This window comes from Cyprinodon tularosa, unplaced genomic scaffold, assembly GCF_016077235.1.
Source record: "Cyprinodon tularosa strain WSP-4 unplaced genomic scaffold, ASM1607723v1 ctg1006, whole genome shotgun sequence".
Taxonomy (NCBI): domain Eukaryota; kingdom Metazoa; phylum Chordata; class Actinopteri; order Cyprinodontiformes; family Cyprinodontidae; genus Cyprinodon; species Cyprinodon tularosa.
Window position 1 is genome coordinate 132,243 of NW_024037790.1, and position 27,021 is coordinate 159,263.

Below are 27,021 nucleotides of genomic sequence, written 5' to 3' on the forward strand. Positions count from 1 at the left end.
CATCCATCCACCATCCATCCACCATCCATTCATTCATCCATCCATCATCCATCCATCCACCATCCATCCATCCACCATCCATCCATCCATCCACCATCCATCATCCATCCATCCATCATCCATCCATCCATCCATCCATCTATCATCCATCCATCCATCCATCCATCATCCATCCAACATCCATCCACCATCCATCCATCCTTCCATCCACCATCCATCCATCCATCCACCATCCATCATCCATCCACCATCCGTCCATCATCCATCATCCATCCACCATCCATCCATCCTTCCATCCACCATCCATCCATCCATCCATCCACCATCCATCATCCATCCACCATCCGTCCATCATCCATCATCCATCCACCATCCATCCATCATCCATCCACCATCCATCCACCATCCATCCACCATCCATCCACCATCCATCTTAGCTCCTTAGTTGATTCTTTTTCCTTCCTTAGAGCAGCTCCATCAGAGGCAGCTGTGGTGGTCTCTGCCTCCACCTGCTGATGAGTGTGGAGAAGACAGCCTGCTGCCTCCCTTACTGTGAATGAAAGCGGATGCTCAGGTATATTTCAGCCACAGTTGCTTTCCAGCGGCCGCCAGCAGCTTCTAGAGGAGCTCTCTGTCCAGACCAGAGGACCTGAACCTGAAGGGAGAAGGAAACCATTCTCATCAGCCATGGCGACTATAGGAGATTTCGATCCTTTAAACTCTACCGTCCCTGCCACTAAAATCGAGGTGACCGTATCCTGCAGGTAGGTCTGCTTCCAGCTGTTTGATCCAGGTGGAAACCTGGGTTCATCTGGGAGGCGCGCTGCTCTGATCCCTGCTCTGGTTTTATCTGACTGCACTTTTCTCTCTCTTTTGTTACTAATTTCATGGAAAATCTGGGTCCGCTTTAGTCTGAAGGAAAAATAGATATGCTGTGGGTGTGGGAGTGCGTGGGGTGTGTGTGGAGAGGGGCGCATTAAAGCAGCCTCAGAGAGCGCGTCTGTAAAAAAGCGCAGCGCGCACTGATGGCTGCACATCCCACCTACAGGACAGGGAACACATCAGAGGGGCAGGGCTCCCTTTGGAAAGTTAGGCACTTATATTTATGCTTATTTAGGAGGAAAATTACCACTCATTCATTTATAATAACCAATGTTCCAAACTAAATTTTGAGACTGTCAGCAAGTTACATTATTTTAACTTAATATTTAATTTATTCAATAAATATTTAAATCCAAACTGAATATTAGCTGGAACCAAGCTAACACCAGAATTTGGGACTATAAAAGGGTTTTCTATTCTATTCTAAATACATTTACTTTGTTAATAAAATATTTAGCTAAATATTTAATTTGCAAACAAAATATTTATTTTGGAGCAAAATATTAATTTGACAAACTAAATAATTAATATGCGTTTTCGCAAATTTTTGAAAAAGAAACACCCCCTCCATTTAAAAAAGAAATGCACATGTGCAACCCTGTACCTGCTCCGTAGAGGGAACGCCTATTAATCACATGTGATAGCGTGCACAAGCCCATTTCTCCTCGTGCACGCTCTGTTTAAATGTTGCTGTTTGCATCACTCATACAAGCTTACTTTCCAAAAGAAGATTTCTCTACAATTTCAGACTCACCACTGGTGAAAATGGGAAAAAGCAGGTAGGGGTGAGTATATTGGCATAGGTGTTGCGATACGATTCGTCTCCCGATACCTGAGTCATGATACGATATTATCAGGATATTGTAATATCATTATATATTGCAGTATTTTTCTCATCTATCAAAATTAAATGTATAGCTAAAAAAGCAAGTAATCTATATGTTCATCAGAAGATATTGATTATTGAGTTATTTTGGTATCCATGTTGTTTGGGTTTAATCGGTCCATGTCTTCCACGGTGACCGCTTCAACTACAGATAGGGCGCTGCGCCTCACAGCAGACGGGCTCCATAGCGCCACCTGCCACAATGGCGGGCAGATAGCCCATTTTCCCTGACTGTTTTAGGTAAAATGTTTTTTTTTTGTTTTTTTTTTTTATCGAAACTTGGAACTGAAAAATAGATATTATATTGAGTAGCCAAATATCACGATGCATCCTGAAAGCGATTTTTTCCCCACACCCCTACGTAGGACAGCCTTATGTAAACATATCACCAGAATGATTGACAGTTTGGAGGACCACTGATTTAGATGATCCACCTGGAAAAAGAGCATCCTCCACTACAACTTTAACAAGCTAAATATTTAGCTAGCTTGGTGCTAGCTAATATTTAGGTTATTAAATAAATATTTAGTTTGATAAATAAATATTTAACCAACTGAGAAATGTTTTAACCTACAATCTAAATATTTAATTTGGAACATAGATTTTTGTAAATGAACAAATGAAATAGTGAAAAATAACCCCCTCATTTTCTAAATAAGCCACCATATTGCTCCTCATTTTTGACTGCTAGACTTTACAATCATTCCCATTAAGGGATGACTTCCAGCCGTGCAGAAACAGAAACAGGTTTAATATTTAATCCCTTAAAGTTTAGAGATGCTAAAAATATTCAGGTTTCAGTTTCCACATAAATCAAAACTTTTACATCAGTATGTTTTTCTTAAAGATGATTTAATTCTGAGATTAACACATTAAAAGCCTCAGGAAGACTAAGAATGGACACAACAGATGCCTGAAGAAACTTATGAAAATTATTTTATTATTTCTCCCTTTTAATAAAACTTCTCCAAAATAAAACAAAGACATTACTATTACTACTACCACTACTACTTTACTTATTTATGAAGCACTTTAAAACAACCGTGAAGAAGTGCTGCACATATACAAGAAAAAATAAATTATTAAACAACTAAAGAGAGTAAAAATAGACAGTGAGATAGAATAACAGAAATATAAATCAGAGTTGAAAACCCCATATACTACATAAATCCTCAAACATCAATGAGTGACAAATGCTGTTTTCATAGACTGAGATGTATATTGAATTATAAAACATCAATATTAAATAGATTATGAATATGGTCATGATTCAGCCGTTTCGGGATTTTTTTGGTTCTGTTTTAGTTTTCGTTTTGAGTTTTCAGTTACACTTTGATTCATGTCATTCTGTGTTTTCCATGTCATTGGTTTCTTTTCCATTTAGTGTCCAGATTATTTTCTAGCTATATATGAGCGCTGTTGTATTTCTTGTTTACTCTCTGTCGCCCCCTTGTATCATTCTCCTTTCCTCTAGCTCCCTTCTAGATCCTCCTGTCCACACCTGCTCCCAATCAGCTGATTGCTCCATTCTTTGTTCCGTTTAGCAAATATACGCCTCCTCTGTAGTTACTCGTTGATGGATTCTTATCATTCCTTCAGTTTATTTCCCCACCAGCGTCTCCTAGTTTTTTGTTCCTGAGTTTCTTGTCGATTTTGGATTATGACTTCTGTACTTATACTTCTTGTGACAGGGCTCAGTCAGGTTACCGGTGTTGGTTTATTGTGCTCATAAAGTCAAAACTGTCATGATTGGGTTTCTGAGAGTAAAGCCCAAGATGCAGAACACACACGGAGAACGCTGGTAAAAGTCCAAAGAGTTTATTTAAAGACACAAGCACATAGAAATAAAAAGGAACAGTTCAGTCCGGGGGCTGGTTCACTGGGGTCTGTGCAGGGAACGGGGGATGGCTGGTTAACTGAGATCATGAGGGGCTAAGCCTCTAGCTGTGTGCTTAGCAAGGCTAGCTAGGATCTGAGCTTCCAGCTCAACACAGAGAACAACAGGGGATAATCCACATGGGAACCTCTGGGGAAACTCCTCAAAGAAGTCATCAGGTTTCATCCACGTGGGAATCTTCGGGTTGGCTCACCAGGGCAGATTAGCAGGTTAGGCTTTCCAAGAGCTTCTGGCTTGGGACTGGTTTCCTGTGACGCAGCTCTCCCAGAGCTGCAGACCAGAGACAGGGTTCCAGTGAGGGTGCTCTCCCTGAGCTTCACAAGGAGACTGGTGGTTAAGCTCATCCAGAGCTTCACAAGGAGACAGGAGGTTAAGCTCATCCAGAGCTTCACGAGGAGGCAGGATTCCAACTAAGATCAACACTGCGGCGTGGAATCAAGGTTTGAAGGCAGCTTAAATACTGTGGTCCTCCTGATTAGTAGATCAGCCACAGGTGTGTGGGAGGCTCAGCTCAGGAGGACCCACGGCGCACTCTGCTGGAGGCAGAGGGTAATCTCCAGAACCTTAACAGTGACTCCAGCCCTAAAGAAAAGACAAAGAGAGCAGAAGAGGATCCTCGGCGCCCTCTGGTGGGCAAGCCTGAGGATCCCAACAGAGCCCCCCCCTCAAGGGCGGATTCCAGACACCCCCTGAAAAAAAAAGGTCCAAAAAACAAACAAAAAACAACCCACCCAGGGCGGGCGGAGGGGGCACTAGGGCGAGGAGGGCCAGAAACAACAAAAAACAGAGTCCAGAAAACGAAAAAACAACCCACCCAGGGTGGGCGAAGGGGGAAACAGGCCAGGAGGGCAGAAAATTAAAACAGAGTCCAGAACAAAAAACGATCCACTTATGGTGGACGAAAACAAAAGAAAACCCCAAAAATTTCTTGGGCAAAGTCTCTGGTGGCCGGCCGAGGGACCGGCAGCGGGACTGAGTCTCAGGTGCCCGGCCGAGGGACCGGCAGCGGGACAGAGTCTCAGGTGGCCGGCCGAGGGACCGGCAGCAGGACACAGTCTCAGGTGGCCTGCCATGGGGCCGACGGCGGAGGCGTAGTTGCTGCTCAGGAGGTCGACCGTTGAGATGAAGGCGGAGCAGCGTCTTAGGGGGACCACCGCCGGGCCGGAGGCACGGTTGAGGTTCAGGAGGCCGGCCTACGATCCGGCAACGGAGCAGAGCCTTAGGTGGCCGGCAGCGGGGTCGAAGGCGACGCTGACACTCTGGGGGTCTGCCACGGGGTCGGCGGTGAAGCTGACGCTCAGGAGGTCTGCCGCGAGGCTGAAGGCGAAGCTGACGCTCTGGAGGTCTGCCGCGAGGCCGAAGGCGAAGCTGACGCTCTGGAGGTCTGCCACGGGGCCGAAGGTGAAGAACCTTCTCAGGAGGAAGACGCCCAAACTTCAGCAGGTACCCCCACGGGGTACCCCGTCCCCTCCTCGGCAGCTCAGGCTCTGTAGCGACCGCCGACTGCGGCTCAGGAGGAGGCTCTGAGGAGACCGCCGAGTGCGGCTCTGGAGGAGGCTCTGGGGAGACCGCCGAGTGCGGCTCTGGAGGAGGCTCTGGGGAGACCGCCGAGTGCGGCTCTGGAGGAGGCTCTGTAGCGACTGCCGACTGCGGCTCAGGAGGAGGCTCTGAAGAGACCGCCGACTGCGGCTCTGGAGGAGGCTCTGAAGAGACCGCCGAGTGCGGCTCTGGAGGAGGCTCTGAAGAGACCGCCGACTGCGGTTCTGGAACAGGGTCTGGAACCGAGGAGCCCGCCAATTGCGGGTCCGGGTCAGGAACTGGAGAGCACGCCGATTGCGGCTCTGGAGCAGGGGAGCCCGCCGATTGCGGCTCTGGAGCAGGGGAGCCCGCCGATTGCGGCTCTGGAGCAAGGGAGCCCGCTGATTGCGGCTCTGGAGCAGGGGAGCCCGCCGATTGCAGCTCCCGATCAGGAACAGGGGAGCCCGCCGATTGCGGCTCCCGATCAGGAACAGGGGAGCCCGCCGATTGCGGCTCCCGATCAGGAACAGGGGAGCCCGCCGACAGTGGCTCCAACACAGGAACATGAGAACCCACCGACTGTGGATCCGCCTCAGGAGCAGGTGAGGCCACCGACTGTGGCTCTGTCTCGGGAACAAGGGAAACCACCCATGGAGGCTCATGTTCAGTCTCTGAAGTGGGTTGAAAAGTCTGTAGAGGACTCTTGGCGGTTTGTGGTCCCTGTAGAGAGGCTCTTGGAGGCCTATCTCCATCAACTCCAAATTCTGAAGTCCTTCTAACCTTTAGCTCAGGGGTCTCTAGACGGCACAGGGCAGGCTCAGGAGTCTCTGGATGACACAGAGCTGACTTAGGGGTCTCTAGACGGCACAGAACTGACCCAGGGGTCTCTAGACGGCACAGAGCTGGCTTAAGGCGACGCCTTTTCTTACGCCGAGAGGCCTTTGGAGCTAGGCTAACTGGTTTATTGATAGGATCAGACGCTAAGTTAACCAGTTGAGAAATAATATTTCCAGAGTGGATTACAGGATCAGAAGCTAAAAAATCAGGCAAGGGGTCAGGTTTTAAATTAACTGGGTCAATAACTGTTTCAGGATCTGGATCTGGCTGGCGTGTAACAGAAAGTGGTGGCTCGAAAGGGAAGATGTCTTCTCTATCTCCATAGAAAAACTCCCATAGATCATCCTCATGGATGTAGGGATCTCGATAAACGGGCGAGGGAACAGGTATAGATACCACGGTGACGGGTGCAAATGTATGATCAGGCTGGCGGGGAACTCTAACAGTTTGACGTGAAATAGGTGGGCCAATCTTGAGTCCTTTAACGGATGGAGTTAAATGATGGTCTAGAATATGAGAACTGAGACTAACCCGGCGCGGAGAGGAACTGAAACTGGTTTGTGATGTAAGTCTAATCCAATGGCTAATTCAATGAGGTCCTCTAGGGTAGCTGGCTCGACGTAAAATGAAAGCTCTTCTCTGATGGAATTATTTAAAGCCATGAGATAAGCGGACTTGAGCGCAGACTCGTTCCACCCAGAAACGGCTGCTCTAACCTGGAACTCGATAGAAAACTCGGCGACGGACCTATTACCCTGTTTCATATTCAGAAGCTCACCAGAAACTGAACACTTAGTGACCTTACTAAAGGCTTTTTCAAACTCCAGGATGAAATTCTGATATGTACAGTCTTTTCTAGTTTTTAGTGGAAATCTTGGCTCCGCCCATTCAAGGGCTTCACCAGACAAAAAAGAAACAACAAAAGCAATCTTATCCTTATCATTAGGAAAACTAGAAGTATGAAAACCCAGTAATAACTGACACTGAAATAAAAATCCCTTGAGCTTACGTGGGTTGCCAGAAAATCTCTCAGGCAGAGGAGGACCAGGTGGCAAAAACGACGGGTAGAGTTCAGACCAGAAAGGAGGGGTATCATCTTGACTAGGAGATGACGTCACCACCGGTGAACCAGGAAATGGAAGTGGATTCGGGGCAGGACGAGCCGCTGACGTGGCGTTATCATTGTAGAAGTGGCTAGCGAATGTTTGATTTAACAGTAACTCATGGACGGTTTGCGAGTGATCATGTGTCTGAGCGTCCCGTTTCTCAGTCCAACGACGGAGGTGATCTGCTGGGCTTTGTGTTTGGCCGCAGTGTTCTGTCATGATTGGGTTTCTGAGAGTAAAGCCCAAGATGCAGAACACACACGGAGAACGCTGGTAAAAGTCCAAAGAGTTTATTTAAAGACACAAGCACATAGAAATAAACAGGAACAGTTCAGTCCGGGGGCTGGTTCACTGGGGTCTGTGCAGGGAACGGGGGATGGCTGGTTAACTGAGACTAAAGTCATTAAGGACTTAATGACTTTAGACCCATCGCCCTGACCTCTGTGGTCATGAAGTCCTTTGAGCGTCTTGTGCTGTCACACCTGAAAGAAATCACGGACCCCCTCCTGGACCCCTTTCAGTTTGCCTACAGAACCAACAGGTCTGTAGATGACGCTGTCAACCTGGCCCTTCACCACATTCTCCAGCACCTGGACTCCGCAGGAACCTATGCCAGGATCCTGTTTGTGGACTTCAGATTGGCCTTCAACAAAATCATCCCAGCTCTGCTCCAGGAGAAGCTCTCCCAGCTGAATGTGCCTGACTCCACCTGCAGGTGGATCACAGACTTCCTGTCGGACAGGAAGCAGCACGTAAAGCTGGGAACACAGTTCTCTGACTCACAGCTCATCAGCACTGATTCCCCCCAGGGCTGTGTTCTTTCTCCTCTGCTCTTCTCCCTGTACACCAACAGCTGCACCTCCAGTCATCAGTCTGTCAAGCTCCTGAAGTTCGCAGACGACACCACTCTCATCGGACTGATCTCCGATGGTGACGAGTCCGCCTACAGGTGGGAGGCTGACCATCTGGTGACCTGGTGCAGGGAGAACAACCTGGAGCTCAACGCTCTAAAAACAGTGGAGATGGTTGTGGACTTCAGAAAGAGCGCAGCCCCTGCTACCCCCATCACCCTCTGTGACTCCACCATTGACACTGTGGAGTCTTTCCGCTTCCTGGGAACTATCATCTCCCAGGACCTAAAGTGGGAGCTGAACATCGACTCCCTCACCAAGAAAGCCCAGCAGAGGATGTACTTCCTGCGGCAGCTGAAGAAATTCAACCTGCCCAGGACAATGATGGTGCAGTTCTACTCCTCCATCATTGAGTCCATCCTCACTTCCTCCATCACCATCTGGTACGCTGGTGCCACCGCTAAGGACAAGAGCAGACTGCAGCGTGTCATCCGGTCTGCAGAGAAGGTGATTGGCTGCAACCTCCCATCTCTCCAGGAGCTGCACGCCTCCAGGACTCTGAGGCGTGCAGGGAAGATTGTGGCTGATCCCTCGCACCCCAGTCACAAACTATTTCAGTCACTACCCTCTGGCAGGAGGCTGCGGTCCATCAGGACCAGAACCTCCCGTCACAAAAACAGTTTTTTCCCATCTGCTATCGGCCTTATCAACAAGGCCAAGACCCGCCCATGACACTGGACAATGTTTCTCTCCCCCATTCAGGATTTCTGCGTTACATTAACACACAGTCTACTGTTTCTATATAGCTTCTGTATATATATATATATATATATATATATATATATATTTATATATATTCTATCTTATTTTGTTATTTTGTTTTGTTTTGTTTTTTTTTGTCTGCACCAACAACACCAAGTCAAATTCCTTGTAAGTGCAAACCTACTTGGCAATAAACTTGATTCTGATTCTGAGGGGCTAAGCCTCTAGCTGTGTGCTTAGCAAGGCTAGCTAGGATCTGAGCTTCCAGCTCAACACAGAGAACAACAGGGGATAATCCACATGGGAACCTCTGGGGAAACTCCTCAAAGAAGTCATCAGGTTTCATCCACGTGGGAATCTTCGGGTTGGCTCACCAGGGCAGATTAGCAGGTTAGGCTTTCCAAGAGCTTCTGGCTTGGGACTGGTTTCCTGTGACGCAGCTCTCCCAGAGCTGCAGACCAGAGACAGGGTTCCAGTGAGGGTGCTCTCCCTGAGCTTCACAAGGAGACTGGTGGTTAAGCTCATCCAGAGCTTCACAAGGAGACAGGAGGTTAAGCTCATCCAGAGCTTCACAAGGAGACAGGATTCCAACTAAGATCAACACTGCGGCGTGGAATCAAGGTTTGAAGGCAGCTTAAATACTGTGGTCCTCCTGACTAGTAGATCAGCCACAGGTGTGTGGGAGGCTCAGCTCAGGAGGACCCACGGCGCACTCTGCTGGAGGCAGAGGGTAATCTCCAGAACCTTAACAGTGACTCCAGCCCTAAAGAAAAGACAAAGAGAGCAGAAGAGGATCCTCGGCGCCCTCTGGTGGGCAAGCCTGAGGATCCCAACAAAAACAGGGTGGGAAATTAATTATACATTTACAAGATCCTCTTGGCCTCAGCCTCCCTCCAGTAATGCAGCAATGTAACAAACCAGCAATGTAACAAAAAAAACAACAGAAAAACAAAATGGCCGCTCTTCTTCCCACAGCCCTTAATAAATAGCTTAAGCCCCTCCCCTCAGGCTCTATTATTTCCTCACATACATCAATTTTGTGCATATATTATTGCTTCCACACACAATCAGAATTAATATACAAAAACACATAATTGTTACAATTTAATTCCTTTCCACAGATTGAAGGACTTATTCGAATACACGAAATTTAAATATAAAATAAAATAAAAAAATAATCTGGCAAACATTTAGGGAGTCAACAACAGAGGAATCACACTCTTAAGCCTCCCTGGTAAGGTCTATCCAGGGTTCTGGAAAGGAGGGTCCGTCCGATAGTTGAATCCCAGATTCAGGAGGAGCAGTGAGTTTTTCGTTCTGCCCGTGGAACACTGGATCAGCTCTAGACCCACAGCAGGATTCTGGAGGTTGCATGGGACTTTGCCCAACCAGTCTACATGTGTTTTGTGGATCTGGAGAAGGCATTCGACCGTGTCCCTCGAGGGTCCTGTGGGGGGTACTCCGGGAGTATGGATAACCGGGCCCTTTAATAGGGGCTGTTTTTTCTAGGGTCTGTATGACCGGTGTCAGAGCGTGGTCCGCATTGCCGGCAGTAAGTCGGACTCGTTTCCGGTGAGGTTTGGACTCAGCCAAGGTTTCCCTTTGTCACCGATTCTGTTCATAACTTTTATGGACAGAATTTCTAGACGCAGCCAAGGTGTTGAGGGGATCTGTCTTGGTGGCCTTAGGATTACATCTCTGTTATTTGCAGATGATGTGGTTCTGTTGGCTTCTTCAGGGCGTGATCTACAGCTCTCACTGGAGCGGTTCGCAGCCAAGTGCGAAACGGCCGGGATAAGGTCCCTCCAAATCCGAGACCATGGTCTTGAGCTGGAAAAGGGTAGAGTGCCTTCTCCAGGTTGGGGAGGATGTACTGCTCCTAGTGGAGGACTTTAAGTATCTTGGTGTCTTGTTCACAAATTAGGGGAAGATGAAGCGGGAGATCGACAGGCGGATTGGTGCGGCATTTGCTGTAAAGCGTGCGCTGTACCGGTCTGTAGTGGTGAAGAGAGAGCTTAGTCAAAAAGCTAAGCTCTCGGTTTACCGGTCGATCTTACCATTCCTACCCTCATCTATGGTCATGAGCTTTGGGTCATGACCTAAAGAATGAGATCCAGGATACAAGCGGCTGAAATGAGTTTTCTCCGTAGTGTGTCTGGGCTCTCCCTTAGAGATAGGGTGAGGAGCTCAGTAATTCGAGGACGACTCGGAGTAGAGCATCTGGTTAGGATGCCTCCTGGACGTCTCCCTGGTGAGGTGTTCCAGGCACGTCCCACTGGGAGGAGGCCCAGGGGGAGATCCAGGACACGCTGGAGGGACTATTTTTCTCGGCTGGCCTGGGAGCGCCTTGGAATTCCCCCAGAGGAGCTGGACCAAGTGGGTGGGTAGAGGGACGTCTTGGCCTCCCTATTGAAGCTGCTACCTGCGACCCGACCCTGGATAAGAGGAAGAAGATGGATGGATGGATGGATATTTAGAGAGTCACGTGTTGGTGATGTCAGCTCCGCATTCTAACAACTCTGGCATTTTAACCGCTAATCCTGACATACCTGTGATAAATAATTATTATCCCTTGATTATTCCTGAGATACTTGGACATTGCCTCTCCTTTAATACGGACCAGTGTTTCAATCAACCCATGTCAAACTCAGAACATCAGGATTCCAAGCTTTATGCCCTAACCACTAGGCCACCACTCCCCTTCCACTCCCCAGTAGCTCCTGCAGAAACACAGGATGCTGCTTTGCTGGTTTAAAAAGATTCCCCTTCCCTTTTTCTCCCCTTACTGAGGTGACGTTCCTTCCATCTTTTAATACTTTATTCTTCCCGTGAGGCTGACCTCACCTCATTTGACACCTTTCTCTGTCTAAAGATCTGCTTCAAGGGAAACGTCATATTTATCAGTGAAGTAAATCGCAATTTTTCTTCATATATTTATTTGCTGATGACCCCTTCATGTATTGCTCTGCACCTGTTCCAGCTCTGATGCAGTTACAAACTGCTTTTTATACATTTTAAAGTCACTTTTTGGGCTTTAACTGCAACAAGAAAACAACAACAAAAATGATGCAGCTTTCTGGGAAAACATAGTCTCCAAACCTGCCTTCAATCTGCTCCACACTGAATGTGTATCCCTCTATGGATGCATGATGCTTAGACCTTTACAAGGCACGGCAGGGCAAGACAAGCTAAGGCAAGGCAGGGCAAATGATGTTTATTTATTTATATAGACCCTTTCAGTAGCAAAACATCTCCAAGTGCTGTACTTGGGAAAAACATGAAGTTCATTAGGTTTGCATAAAAGGAATTACATAATTAATGAATAATTACAGAAATGAAAAAATAAAACGATTGAAACTTGTTGCTGTTACTAATGGTGATGTTTGATATTTGTATATTTCAGCTCCAAGCCGACTGCTGTGGAGTTTGTGTATCAAGGTGCTTTGAGGTTCATCAGTTTTGAGGCAAAATCTTGTCACTATTTGCCTAATTCCTTTGTATAGTGGTCTTCCTCTTCTCCACATGGATGAAAACATTTTCATTTACAAATGCATCTTTGGCCTGTTTCCCTATTATATCTGCTTGCTTATATGATGCAGGAAAGAAGAACTCAGTATCCAAGGCGAGACAGACAGGGGATTTATTTAAAATTCAGATTGGGCCATGGATTTGCGGTATCAGCACCTGTGGCGGGGCACCGCCCATCACTGGAAGGTCTGGTTGGAGAAAAACAAAGATTAGTGACCATAATAATCTGATGGAGAATGATTATCTATATAAGTCACTAACCTGGTTTGTCAGTTCAGTCCATCTCCAAACAACGAGATAGGATCCAGCCAGAGGTCGGCTAACTAGATGTTTGTCCCGGATGCTGCAGCCCCAGAGAACAAGAAGGAGTGTGAGCCAGATCAGGGAAACAGATCAGAACAGGAAGGCTCAGGGGTCCAGGAGTCCGAAGCCCAGTCAGGGATATCAGGATAGGAACAGGCTGGTTCAGGACTCCAGAGGTTCACAGACAGTTCAGACAGAACATTCAGATAGGAACAGGCAGGCTCAGTTGTAGAGAGGCAGAACAGGTCAGAACGCTAAAAAAACGTTCCCTCCAATGAGACCAGACCGGAACAGGCAGATCAGAATCAGGATATCAGGAAAACTGTGGAATGCTTAAAAACCCTGTCTCTCCACTTGCTCCTGAGAGCGAGAACACGAACAAGAGCATCAGCATGAACATCAATAATCTGGCAACGAAGGCTGGGACTAAGTCGTATAAATAGAAGCAGCAGCCGGTGGATAAGATGAGCAATAATTGGAAACCTGGCAGAGTTAGGCAGGTGGATGAAATGAGCAATTAGGCCAGCCATCAGGGCCACAATCATGACAAAAACACTTGATATTATGGCCTTTGCTTGCAGAACTTCATGTTGCTTTCTGTCCTGTTTGGGTTGAGCTGTGGAGGGATTGCTGCTTCCTATGGAATGACCAACAGATAAACTTGAATGTCTCAGCTGTGATCACTCTATTCTGATGACTTTGAGATGGATCCAGATTGTCTGATGAATCACAGAGGGAGCTGATAGTCATTGTGTATATTTGTTGCCTTGCATTTATGTTTTTGTAAGTATGTAACTGCGGTTTTCTGCCTCAGACTGGAACAGAGCATTATAGTGCTCCTGGTTAATTCATGCTTAAATAAAATCGATAAAATGAAAATATTTGGACCATAACATTTAAATAAGAACGCTGATATTTTGTGGTGAAAACAATCCCTCTAAAAATGAATTAATAACAAAAGCTTTGACCGGGCATGAACAATCACCTTTATCAGCAGCAGAAAAGTTTTGCTCACATATAAATGTTTATATTCTCCATCTTAAGTGAAGACACCCATCAGCTCACTCTCACACACCCACATACTCCCATGCCATCTCAGCAGTCTGCCAAGGGTTCACTCTTTCTGCCTTTAGGTTACAGAAACCGTGTTATTTTTCTTTCATAACAATCTTTTATTTAATAGGTTTTATTCATAGCTTCACATCTTAGGTGTAATCAGGATGGACAGAAGAAGATGTTTCATGTTGGACTTCTCCTGGAACCTTATGATGGATTCAAAACCATAATTATGAATGGTTACAATAACAGTTTAAACAGTAACAGTAGTGTAACTATGTCAGCACCAGTAGCTGGTTGAGGTATCACACCAGTATATTTATATGAATGCCAACAACAAAAAACAACGTTGTAACATTTTCTGCAAAGTGCTGTAGATCAGTCCTACCTGTCTTTATCCATGTTGAGTCAGATCTTGATGTTTAAAAAAGGAGGAAGGTAAAGGAGAATACAACGTTAGCCTCGCTGCATGCAGTTAGCCTTGCCTTGGAGCTAAATAAAACTATAAAACTGTCAATCAGACGCACTGTCTAAAAGAGGACTGTGAAGAGCGCTGTGGCAGGAGGTGGGGTGTAAATAAAGATGCTTTCAGCTCTGGGTGCAGGAGAGCTGCTCCCTGGGATCCTCCTATCTTTAGCATTGAATAGGAGCTGCTGCACGTAGACCACTTTTGACCAGAGTCTACGAGCAAAGATTTTTGCACCCCAGGGCTGAAATACGTATTGTATTTCCTTGGTATCGTATCGATTGAAAATTCCTGGTATTGCCCACCTCTGATACAAAGAGGTGCCGAGGGAGAATCCAGAGGGAGTTGGGTAACAGTTCCAGGTTCGGGAAACAGACATGCAAGATCCAGCAGGAGCCCAAGGACAGGTCAGGCAAACAGATCAGAACGGGGACAGGCAGGCTCAGAGGTTGATAGGCAGAGCGGGTCAGGGTCAGGCAATCCGAAATACAGGAATGCTAGAAAAGTTCTCACCAGTGGCTGAAAAATAAACTGACACTGACGTCGTTTGAAGGCTGGTTAAATAGAGACTGAAGCAGGTGGATCAGATGAGCGGTAATGAGAAGTGGGTGCGGATAAGCACTGAGTGAAATGAGTAATCAGACCAGACATCGGTGCCAAGATCATGATGGTTAAGCTGATAAATCTCTTTCTGTTCACAGCAGAAAGGGATTTTATCTAATGGAGCGCAGTTTGAAAAGTTAAGCAGTTAAATAGCAATATTTATGGTTATTTAAGGTGTTTTAAGAGAAAAATAAGATGATTCTTTTTTTCCAAGTCATCTTTTCACTATGTCATTCATTCATTCAAACTAAATATTTAGCTTATCAGTTAAGAAAATTGTTAGAAAGCTAATTACTTATTATCCAAACAATAGGTAAATAAAATATTCATTTTGAAGAATAAACACTTAGTTTGGTAAATAAATATTTAGCTTGGTGCTAGCTAAATACATAATTTGCAAATAGAATAATTAGTTTTGTTAATTAATATTTAGTTTGCAAACTAGATATTCAGTTTGTTAAATATTTAGCTCCTAACTAAATATTTATCTAACAAACTAAATGTTCTATTTAGCACCAAGCCAGCTAAATATTTAGATAGCTTGGTGCTACCTTTATATTTAATCTGCAAATGAAATATTTACTTTGTTAAATACATTCTTCTCTCTGTCAAAAGTAGGAGTATAAATCATACTGTTTAAAAACAGGTAGAGCATCATCTTCAGCAGTAATGCAGGAAAAACTGTTAAGTCCAGCAGCTTTACTATTAAAGGAACATTTTTCTGCAACGCTACGGAAACCGCGGCAGACCAAACCAGATGAAAGTGCGCATTCAGCTCGGCAAAGAACTCATGCTCTTCCTCAACACTGAAGTCCTCAGACATTTTTCTTTCGTTGTTTCTTTCTTTGCACAGGTAAACAGCACATTTCTTCTTCTACGCTTGCATTATCGGCAGAGCAGACGCTGAATGCGCACTTTCATCTGGTTTGGTCTGCCGTGGATTCCGGAGACTCGTGAACGCGCTTTCAGGAAATCCTATACACTACTGTTTATGCTCTAAAAACATTCTAAATAACTTCGTTTCGAGTAAATTATGGACGCTACCCACTCAGGACACTTGGAATACATTGGACGAGCAGTATGGAGGAATATTGACACGTTTTTTTGTGGACTTTTATGGACCTTTCTGCCTCGGGTGCCATAGACCTCCATTATTTGAATGTCAGCAGACAGCAAGAAGCCTCCCAGATCTCCAGATGCATTTGAGATATCAAAAAAGTACTCCAGAGTGTTGTTCAGCATGGGGGTGAGTAGAAAATGAAGGCTAATCATGTTTTGGGTGTACTATTCCTTTAAAGTGTTACTGTGTACAGAGTAGAGACTGACACGGGAGTGGATTTTCACTCCTGTCCCGTCCCACTCCCACAGAAAAAAATTGTGTCCCGTCCAGATCCCGGGCCAGAGTAGAAATCTAAATCCTGTCCCGTCCCACTCCTGGTGAAATTACTCCCACTCCCATTCTTGTTTTATTTTTGAGCGCAGGTGAAAAACTCAGAGCGGAAGCACTGTTGGTTTTTGGGTCGTGTAGTTTTTTTGACTCTCATTATAGTGTAGGCTTCAAGGAAAAAAACTACAAAATGGCCGCGCCAGTACTGGATTTTTATTCTTTCTATTTTATTTTATTTTTTGGCATCGATCCTAGTTTTTTTTTTAGTTACTATTGGTTTGCTCCAGCTCCCGTCTGCTCCCGTTAATGTTTAATCCTGTACCGTCCCAATCACGTGATTGTTACTAATACTGACTCCCATCCCCGAAAAAATGTCAGTCTCTAGTACAGAGCAGGGTTTGTTGTTAAAAGGCTTCCTAGCTTTATGGAAAAGCCAGGTTATGAAGGAACCTACCCCAGAAATTACTCTGGATTTCTGCTCAACCTGCTTTATGAAATGGGCTCCAGCTGTTACGCAGAGCATATTTATGGACTAACATATAGCAGCGTGACATACTGTACGCTAATCTGATAGCAGCTGAGGACAAAGTGACAGGCTGTTGCTGCTACGTCTGCAGTTACCTTGTGTTTGACATAAATAATCAGTAGTGACAGAGTGTTATTCTGCTGTGTAAACACAAATATGATTTCATCAGTTGTCAGCAGCCATCTGGAGGCTCTGCCTCACAGAGGAGCTCTGAAGAACGGCGGAGAGGGTCTGATGACGCTCTGCTTTGGATGTGGGTTAGACAGAGTTTTAAATAGTGTTGAGTAAACCTTGTGTCACGGTTTGGACACCAAGACTGATCATTTAATAATCAGTGAAGACATAAGTCCTATTTCCAGTGTTGCTCTCCTCGTGAATTGCTTATAGAGATCAACACTAAAGACTGCTGAGCTTCGCTTCTGTCTGTTCTGAAATTCTTGGCATAACATCTAATTGTTCGGTTTGGTAAGAGAAAATCAATTTTTAATTCTTAAAAAGAATGTTTTGTCTTTAATTGAAAGAGAGCTTAGCTGTTGGATCTGTAAATAGTTTCTGTATGTTGCTGCTCTTTCCAGTTAGGTCTATTTATAGATATTTATTGTGCAGCATTTGCTTCAACATGTCTGTTCTTCTATCTCAAACCATTAACATCTGATATACAGCTTACAGCCATAATGTTATTTAGTCTTCCCACCTTTTCCAGAGTTCTCCGATCATGTATTGAGCCCTGCAGTCTCCTTAAATGTTTTTTTGCTTTAATCATTGTTTTATTTCTGCATCACTTCTATGAATCAGGTTGCCATAAATACACGTGTGAGCAAAAGGCCCATCAAGCCCAGCAGATAGAATCTGGATCCACAACTTTCATTTATGTTATTCTGTGTTTTCTAGGTCTTTGGTTTCTTTTTCATTTAATGTCTTTTTAGTGGTTTCTGGTTGTGTTTGAGTTCTTATGTATTTCTGTTTGCCCTTTGCCCCCTTGTGTCAGTCTTCTTTCCTCTAGCTCCCTTCTAGATCCTTCTGTCCACACCTGCTCCATATCAGCTGATTACTCCATTTATTGTTCTGTCTCCCATACATACACCTCCTGGATTATCTTTATTACTTCATTCCTTTAGTTTAATCCTGTCCACTTCCCAGAGCAGTCATGTGGTATGGCCATAGTGAGGCTTCAGACGGCATCAATTTTGCCCCCTCCCCTAAATAAAGTAGGCTTCAATACACGCTTTGAGGAAGTTCCTCCTTCACTAGTTGACACACACCTCGCAACCTCAGCTCATCACATAACATCACCAATATATCTATCTATCTATCTATCTATCTATCTATCTATCTATCTATCTATCTATCTATCTATCTATCTATCTATCTATCTATCTATCTATCTATCTATCTATCTATCTATCTATCTATCTATCTATCTATCTATCTATCTATCTATGCTGGGTGGGGAAAAGGGCATTTAACTGTTTATGACGCCACATTTAACACGAGACTGATGTTTGCTCTAGCAAATAGGAATGTATGCAAACAAAATAATTTAAGTACATTATGCTTCAATACAGAGATATAAAAGTTTTTTTTTCAAAATCATGAAAAAAAGATTTTAAATCTATCTATCCATCCATCCATCCATCCATCCATCCATCCATCCATCCATCCATCCATCCATCCATCCATCCATCCATCCATCCATCCATCTAGGTCAATTCCTGCATATACAATACCTCACCTGTTCAGCCAGGCCAACAATTCCCTCTAACGACCCCCCCCTTCAGAGACATAGACAGGTATGGGGCATTGCAGGCTAACAAAGAAGCCAAACGACCCCCATTCCAAAGGAGGCCGTTTGAAACGCTATTTCTGACATTTTGACTTGAAAAAGCTTCCTGGATGAAAAGAGAAACGTCTTCAAACTTGGAAACAAAGTCCAGTGGATTGTTTTTTTTAACCTATTTTGGAATAGCTCCTTCAATATACATCTGGTCAATTTGATGTTTTTGCCCAAGCTGCCGTCTGCACTGCTTACATCTGAACTCTGGGATCGTTCATTGTTCCCTTTCATGTCTCGGCTGATTGACTTTGGACCGTAAAACTTTTTATTAAACTGCAAACTTTGTGAATGGTTTTCATCCACTTTCTACATTTGTGGGAAAAAAACTCACAGGTGATTTAAAACATGCATGTAAGTGGGGCCTGCTGTGGAAAACAGCTAAAATGTTCCCAAAACCTCAAAAACAGCTTTATAAGTGCTGGCCATTTACTCTGCCATCCATTACCACAGCAGGGTAAACCAGCAAACAAATTTAAGGCTGCATTATTTAAGGTTTCTCCCACAAGCAACAGCGGTGTAGTCTTCAGCTCCCCACTGCTAAGTGAAGCAAGACCACTCACTTTAACCATGGCAAAAGCTTCTCATTTTGATAAATCTAAGTTCTGCTTTAGCATGAGACGAACGTCAGATTTGATTAGATATTATCCCCATTATAAAGCAACTTTCTAAGACACTGATGTTCTAACACGTCGGTATAAAATGCTACCAAAACAGATTAAAATGATGTTGAACCAACTATTCAGACACCGGTAAGAAAACAAAAATATAATTATATAAATTCCATGTCTCCAATGTATCAGGACATAAAAAATTATCTGTCCCAAATTTTCTACTGATGTTCAGTCTGTCTTTTGTCGTTGATATTATGGATGTTACAAAGACATTCCACTTTGAGCATCCCTGCTCTGCAAGCAGTGATGAAATCAAGTGCAAAAATTTAGCAAATCTCTTCCCTTAAACACCCTCTCTAAAATGTGCCATGAATAAGTAGGTGCATGCACAGATGCTTCACAGGAAAAAAACCTTTAGAAATAAATTTAATTTATCTAATTAAGTGTATTTATCCTTAATTTGAGTAGGGAAATAAGATGGTCTGCCCAATGGAATGAGATTATTTAATTTAAAATAAGATAATTAGATAGTATGCTCTTGAAATTCTTATTGTAAATGTAAATGTTCTTGTTCCATTAACAAAGTGTCTCACTTACCTCCTCAATTCAAGAACAAAAGCACAAATTTTAAGAAAAAATTTCTTATTTAGATAACATCTTTTGCAGTGTTACAGTGATACGGCAGCAAATAAAGGACGTATTTAACACAGACAGAATTTCTATTGTTAAAACACTTTACAGTGCAGTATTTTATTGTTTATCTTTTAACTCTTCACTTTTGTTATCCTTATACATTTTTCTAAGGTCCAAATTTGTGTGACCATTTTTTTAAATTATCTTTTTGTTGCTGTAAACACCAGAATTTCCCCATTGTGCAACAATAAAGGCATTTTTCAATCTATTCCATTCTATTCTATTCTAACGTGCAGACAGGTGCTTTGAGGGGGGGGGGGGGGGGCAGCTGATTAGCAGGCCCACTGCCTGAGGGCACAGGCCGGCTGTGACCTGTATCTTCTGCCTGAGGGTGGCAGGTTGGACAGGTGGTTTGGCATGTTCTCAGCCAGTGGTGTCGATGGCACTGATGTCTGGAAGACTTGTCCCAATAATTTTTTTCCACCTGTTTTAGTGACTGCTGATCAGCTTTGGTGAAGCTGGACAACTGGACCTAAAATCCATTAAAACATGGTTCTAAAACTTAACCATTGGCAGCTGCAGTGATTCAGTCGGGGCAGGTGAGATCACAGCCAGACAGTGAGGACGTTTTAAAGAAAAGGAAAAGTCCGCTCACGTTCAGAACTCTTTTTTTTCCACTTTTACCCGATGTATTCCAGCATCCAGCTGCCATGCACGTGGGCATTGTCAGTTTCACTATAGCTCTGGTGAATTTCAATGGTGAAGTCCTCTGGAAATCTTCAATAATTGTTGTTGATTGCAGATGTGTCTAGTAGTTCCCATTGATTTAGCTTGGAAAGCGGGGAGAATGGCGCTAGGCTTACCGCACTGTGACGTCACTGCTGGAAGATGGCAGGAGGGAGGGGCTACAATTCGCAGGCTGCGTACTTGGTAGTACGCATTTTGAGGCCGGTGACGTCACAACGCTGCGCGGAGGCCGTCCCATTTGGCAAAAATTCTGAGGACGCTTAAAATGCAGCCTCAAAATGCGTCCTCCTTTTCCCCGAATTCTGAGGACGCATCGCTACCGTCCTTAGTGGCCTCGCCTCCCACTAGATTTCCCGAGGTGCTTTGTGCGCTTCTTTTTTTTTTTTTTAGTAGTTGAAGAAGAAGAAGAAGAAAGTCGGATTTTCTTCAAGTTACGGACAACCGAAAGCAGCAGCAGCACCGACAGTAGAGCGGAGAACACCTTTAAATGTAAGTAGTTTGTTTTTTGTTTTTTTTTAATGAACATCTATTAAAATACATGACGGTAACGGAGCCACCGGGATGTGTAGGAGCAGCTAAAGCTAAAGCTAAGAGCTAACCTGTTGATACGTGATGTTCATCAACAATTAAAAGCCTTCATACAAATGTCACTATTTTTTATTTTAACCTACATCTTACTGTACTGATAGCCGTATCCCTCACTAATCAGATCATTTTATTCTCAAACAGTTTATTACAAAGTATTAGAGCTGTTAAAGCTTAATGCAGCTGAAGAAATAACATTAGTCCAGCTGTACTGGGCTGTTAATACTGCAAACGTTTTGTTTTAATACTCAATAACGTATAGTTTATTTACAGTACAGTATAATAAGGTTTAAAGTATAATTCGCTTGAAGAACAATACAGGCGTAATTATACAGAACAGTCATTTTGCCTGTTGACTTAACAGAAATATGCTTTACATGTCATTTTGTTCCAGGGAGCAGACAGAGGAGTGGATAAAATGACCACCTTATCATCGGGGCCAAAAATACTGCTGCAGGCGGATGGAGGGAAGAGTTGAGGCAGAATTCCATCTACATGTTGCATTTCTAAGTAAAAGTCACACAAGTTAAAATAAGTCCTGTTCAAACACCAACATACAAATATAATCTTTTGATCACATCAAATGATGCTCAGATGCCACTTTTTGTAAATCTCATATTTGTGATAGAAGTGATCCTTGGGTGGGACGACTTAAAAAAAAAAAAAAATACAAAGTATGTTCAGGTTTGGATAATGTAATGAAACACACACACACATATATAAATATATGTATGTATATGTATGTGTGTAGGGAAATTACATCTTTCATTTATTATATTCATGTTAATTTACACTTTGTAAATAATGGCCCAGATCTTACCTCTCCACTGCGCACTGCCAGCCTGAGAAAAATCCGTCGCAGGTTTTGCTGCCGCCGAAGCCGTCAAAGCGACTCTCCTCCAATAACAAGTAAATAAAAAAAAATAAAAAATTCCATATCTATTTTTTTGTTGTTTCTTTCCATATTTCTCGAGCTGTCGGATTTTGTTTCGCGCTGTGTTTGGGGTAAACGTGATGACGCCGTGTCGCAATCAGGAAGTGCTCCAAAGGCTAGACCGTCCCATTGGCTAGATGTCTTACGGCGGAGTCTCAAACGGCATCACCGGCGGCCATCTTGCCTCAGGCAGGCTTTCTGTTGTGCTCTGTGGTACCTAATGTAAGGTGAGTGATCAGCACGAACACAAATACTCTTATCTCACTGAATTCTTGACGGATTTACAAACAGTTTGGTTTCTTACAAACATTATGAACGTGGCTTTAATTCTAGATGCTTGAACATGTCGAAATTGCAGATTTTCTTGTCGAAAAATGACTTAATCGCGCAGCATAGTTGTGCATCACGGCTACTTGCGCAAGTTATCAAGGCTGAGACTATTAGTCAATTATATAGGTTTTACTGACACCAATAACGATTGTATGACAGTTAATCTTTGGTGTAAATTACAATATTTGTGGATGTGGTTGTAGTTATTAGTTGGCTAATAACAATAATCTGAGTGTTGTTGTATTTTCATTATTAGCCTAACGTTAGCTGGCTAATAACAAGAAGCTGCGAAGTGAGACTTAACGTTAGTAAGTTAGCAGCTAACGTTACAGTTTAGCTAGCTGCTAACGTTAACAAGCAACTTTACATCAGTGGAAGAGGCAAAATTTAACATGATTTCCAATCGATTTGGTTTGTCAACACATCTTACATTATGTTACAGGAATTTGCTGGGTTTATTAAAAGGAAGATGCCAGACTTTTGCTATGACATAATAGTATTACAAGACTGTTGTTGACTCAAAGCTTTTATAAGTTTGTATTAGTTTCATTTGGACAACTTAAAGATGGTGTTGTGCCAAACATTTTCAACTTTCCAGCTCATCTTCAAAGGGCATGTGTATCATTGAAATTTAATCACATATTGATATACCAATCTTATACACCGTGAATTGTTGTTGGTCACTTTTGTTTTTGTTTCTGCAGGTTATATAATGTGTAAGCAGGAGGAGAAGATCTTCCATCCCCGTTTGCTGACATTCCTGCGCTGGTACATGACCACAGCTACCTTCCTGTCCGCTTTGATGGCCTTGTGGACAACGCTCTCTTGTACATTATACAGAAGCTCAATAAAACCTTCCTTTTCAAAGGGCATTAGCCAAGCTATGTTTTTTGGGTCATTTTTTAAATCTCTGTCTTCCATGTGTATACCATCACAGTAGTGTAGTTGGGGATTTCAACATGCTACATCTATATATACTTGTGAAGGGGACTATTGTACCAATTTTAATAGCAAATAAATGTCACTTTTATAATGGTTTAAAAATAGGAACTTTTGTGTAATTACCCCTGATATATAATCCAAATAGTCTACATGAAACTTCAAAGTGTTACCTTTAATTTGAAACCTGGATTATGCTGCTACACCAAGAGGTTGCCACACAATAAGCCTTTTCTGTCAGTATTCCATATTTTATTATAACAATAATATTCATATTATAAAAGTATGTATGTAAATATAAATAAATTAGGACTGTGAAATAATTAATCACACCCAAATAAAAGTGTTTATTTATATATATATATATTTATATACATACATATTTATATATATATATATATATATATATATATACACATATAAAAATATATTTATATAAATATGTATATATACATATTTTTATATATATATACACATATTTATATAGGTATCTATATAGATATCTATAGATATATCTATATATCATGTTGCCATTCAGTACACTGAGTTTTATTAGCATATATTGATTTAACATAAATACCTTGTGCATGTGTATATTTATTGCACCTGTATGTTCTATTCAATGTTCTTTTCATATGAAATTCCATGGTTATAATTATTCATAAGTGTGCAGTATCATAACTACATGTCTGACTTTTGTTTAACAAACGAAACAATTAGACAATTCAGGAAGTTATGGTTATTTCAGTACATGCGCCTTTAAAACACAATGTTACGAATGAGCGAGCTGCCTGTAGCAAGATGGCCGCCACGTGCGGACGTCGACCCCCATTGGCCAGCAGCGCGGACGAGACATCTAGCCTTTATTATGGATATCTATGGTCCCATTTACCAACGGCTGAGGATCCTCAGAAGCAGCCTACCAAGTCTGGGTCCTCCGGAGGCTAGGTAGGCTGCGTCCTCGGAAGTACGCAGCCTGCGAATTGATATATTTGGGAAAAATGGCCGCTCCAAAACTCAGTGATTGTGACAAAAAGGATTGTTTTTATTTTTTCACTGATTAACGCTAAATTGATTAAATCACTGCAAACATATTAGTTTTAAGTATAAATAATGATCCATTGATTATTCCTTGCTGACTCTCCCTTTAAATGACCTGTTTTAGATGTTCAATCATATAATGAAAGGAACGATCTTCTGTAGTGGTCTGTGTTGCAGTGGCTCTGGAGAATCCTCTGACTGAAGGCGCTCTTTCGCTCTAGCACATTCTGATGAAGAAGTTGTTCAACAATTTGCATCATTTTCTTGATTTAATGAAGAATTCCTCTTCTCAAAACCATTGATAAGTTTATAGAGGGATTTGCACAACAGAGCCGACCTTCTTTTTCAGCATGCTGAGTTCCTAAATGCCATTGATGCTGCTACCCTGACAGATGTAGGCTGTTGGCCACAGATTTCTCAGGAACAAATCCAGTGGGCGGGGGATCTGATAAGTTCCTTTGGTCCAGAGTGGAACCAGGGAACAGCGACCAGAGGGCAGATGACCTCTGAGCAGGGTGTGTTTTAGCCACAACAGGCAGCTTTAACTTCAGTACTGGGCTAATTAATTGTGATCGGTGGGCATTGGAACAAATCTAAGGACTAATTAAAGGCCAGTGGGTGTGGGGCAGATACTCTGTGTCTAGAAAGAAGCCTGCAAATTATTCAACGTGGGTGAGATGAGAAAGGAAAATCCAGGAAAGAACAACTTGGTTGGACACTGAAAGTCAGACATCTTCTCACGCTAGACTTTCATAAAGCTGTCTGCATGCTGAAGAGCAGCATATAAAGGCAAGGGAGCAGAGGAAGGGAGGAAGCTGGTTGTACCCATGAACAAACTGTAACTACAGGTCCCAGCATGCCTTGCAGCTCTGAAAGGGGGGTCTTTTTGCAGCTGCCCTGTTCAGGAAAAGACGTCCAGGCCTCAGCTGAAATACAGCAAGCGGTTGCGCATTGCTGCTCCCCTCAGGACACTGGCTTGTGCATCATTTCATGGGCATTATGCTGCTGTGAGTTATGCAGAAGTTCGGCTGTCGTTGGACAGAAGTTCTGGACTTATTATGAATACTCTATGTATACGCCCAATCTAGAAAAAAATACAAAGAAAGTTGGCCGTATGCGAACGTTTAGGAGATTCTGGGACGTCAGCAGAGATGGGAAGTAACGAAGTACAAATACTTTGTTACTGTACTCAAGTAGATTTTTCTGATATTTTTACTTTACTTTACTACTTATTTTTATGGCGACTTTTTACTTCTACTCCTTACATTTTTACACAAATATCTGTACTTTCTACTCCTTACATTTTAAAAAATTGGCTCGTTACTTTAGTTTTGAATCATTTCAATGGAGTTACTGTTATTATTTTTCCCGTCATCAATACCAAATTCAATCTAATTGGATGGGAATCTACGTTGCATTGACGCACCACTACAAGATGAATCGACAGATTCGGCGGTATTGATTGGCGGCAAATCATTGCAGCTTGGTGGCGGTGGCGTTAGCATAGTAGCATGGACGACGAGATGATTGAAAATGAACACAACGGAGATCTAGTCCTATTGGCAGACATCCATTTAAAATGTAGGCAACGGCATGAAAAAAGTGGTTTCTACTTTTACTTTTATACTTTAAGTAAATTTACAAGCCTGTACTTTGTTACTTTTACTTGAGTAAAGAAGTTTAATCAGTACTTCCACTTTTACCAGAGTATTTTTTAACACAAGTATCTGTACTTTTACTCAAGTACGGAAAGTGAGTACTTTTGCCATCTCTGGACGTCAGGTATACGCTGGATAAATCAGCAAGGTGGGACAAGGGCCTAAGATGGAGCTTGGCCATTTAAGGCTTTATATGTGAGAAGGAGGATTTTAAAATCTATTCTGGATTTAACAGGAAGCCAATGAAGAGAAGCCAGGATAGGAGAGATATGATCTCTCTTTTTCATTTTCATCAGAACTCTGGCTGCAGCATTTTGGATCAGCTGAAGGCTTTTAACTACAGTTTGTGGACTTCCTGATAGTAAAGAATTACAATAGTCCAGCCTTGAAGTAACAAATGCATGGACTAGTTTCTCAACATCACCCCTGGACAGGAGATTGCTCATTTTTGCAATATTCCACAGATGAAAGAAAGAAATTTTAGAAACCTCTTTGATATGGGATGATATGATAATGATCAAATCCCATCTTTTTCTTTTTCAGAGACTCTGGTCCAAAGACTATAACTTCTGTTTTGTCTGCATTCAGAAGCAGAAAGTTAAGAGTCATCCAGGTTTTTATGTCTTCAGACATGCCTGTAATCTATGTAATGGGTTAGCTTCATCTGGATTATAGACAGATATAGCTGGGTATCATCAGCATAACAGTGGAAATTAATCCCATGCTGTCTAATAATTCTACTGATTGGGAGCATGTATAAAGTAAAGAGAATTGGTCATAACACTGATCCCTGTGGTACTCCACAGGTAACCTTTGAGCATGAGGAAGATCTATCATTAATGTGAACAAACTGAAATCGTTCAGATAAATAAGATTTAAACCAGTCTAGTGCTGTTCCTTTAATTCCAAACCATTACTGCTAAGAGCAGGTGGAATGGACGGTTCAACAGAGCTATGGCTCTGGGTGAGTTTGGCAACTGTATAAAAGAAATAGCTAGGACTATTCTTATTCTCCTCTATTGAGGAGAAGTATGCTGCTCTTGCTTTACAAAGGGTCCTCTTATACAGCAGTAAACTATTTTTCCAGACTAGGAAGGACTC

The 27,021-nt window shown here is 43.0% G+C and overlaps 1 protein-coding gene across 2 annotated transcripts in view; it reads left to right on the plus strand.

Annotated features, from left to right (window-relative positions):
- The first annotated feature begins 544 nt into the window (after positions 1-544).
- Positions 545-27,021, plus strand: part of LOC119777706 (copine-9-like) — a 139,341-nt gene continuing 112,864 nt past the window's right edge. For both annotated transcript variants that reach the window (XM_038276703.1, XM_038276708.1), the window contains exon 1: positions 545-764. In XM_038276703.1, coding sequence (XP_038132631.1) covers positions 688-764 — 77 coding nt within the window. In that variant the 5' untranslated portion in view covers positions 545-687. The remainder of the gene's footprint in view (positions 765-27,021) is intronic.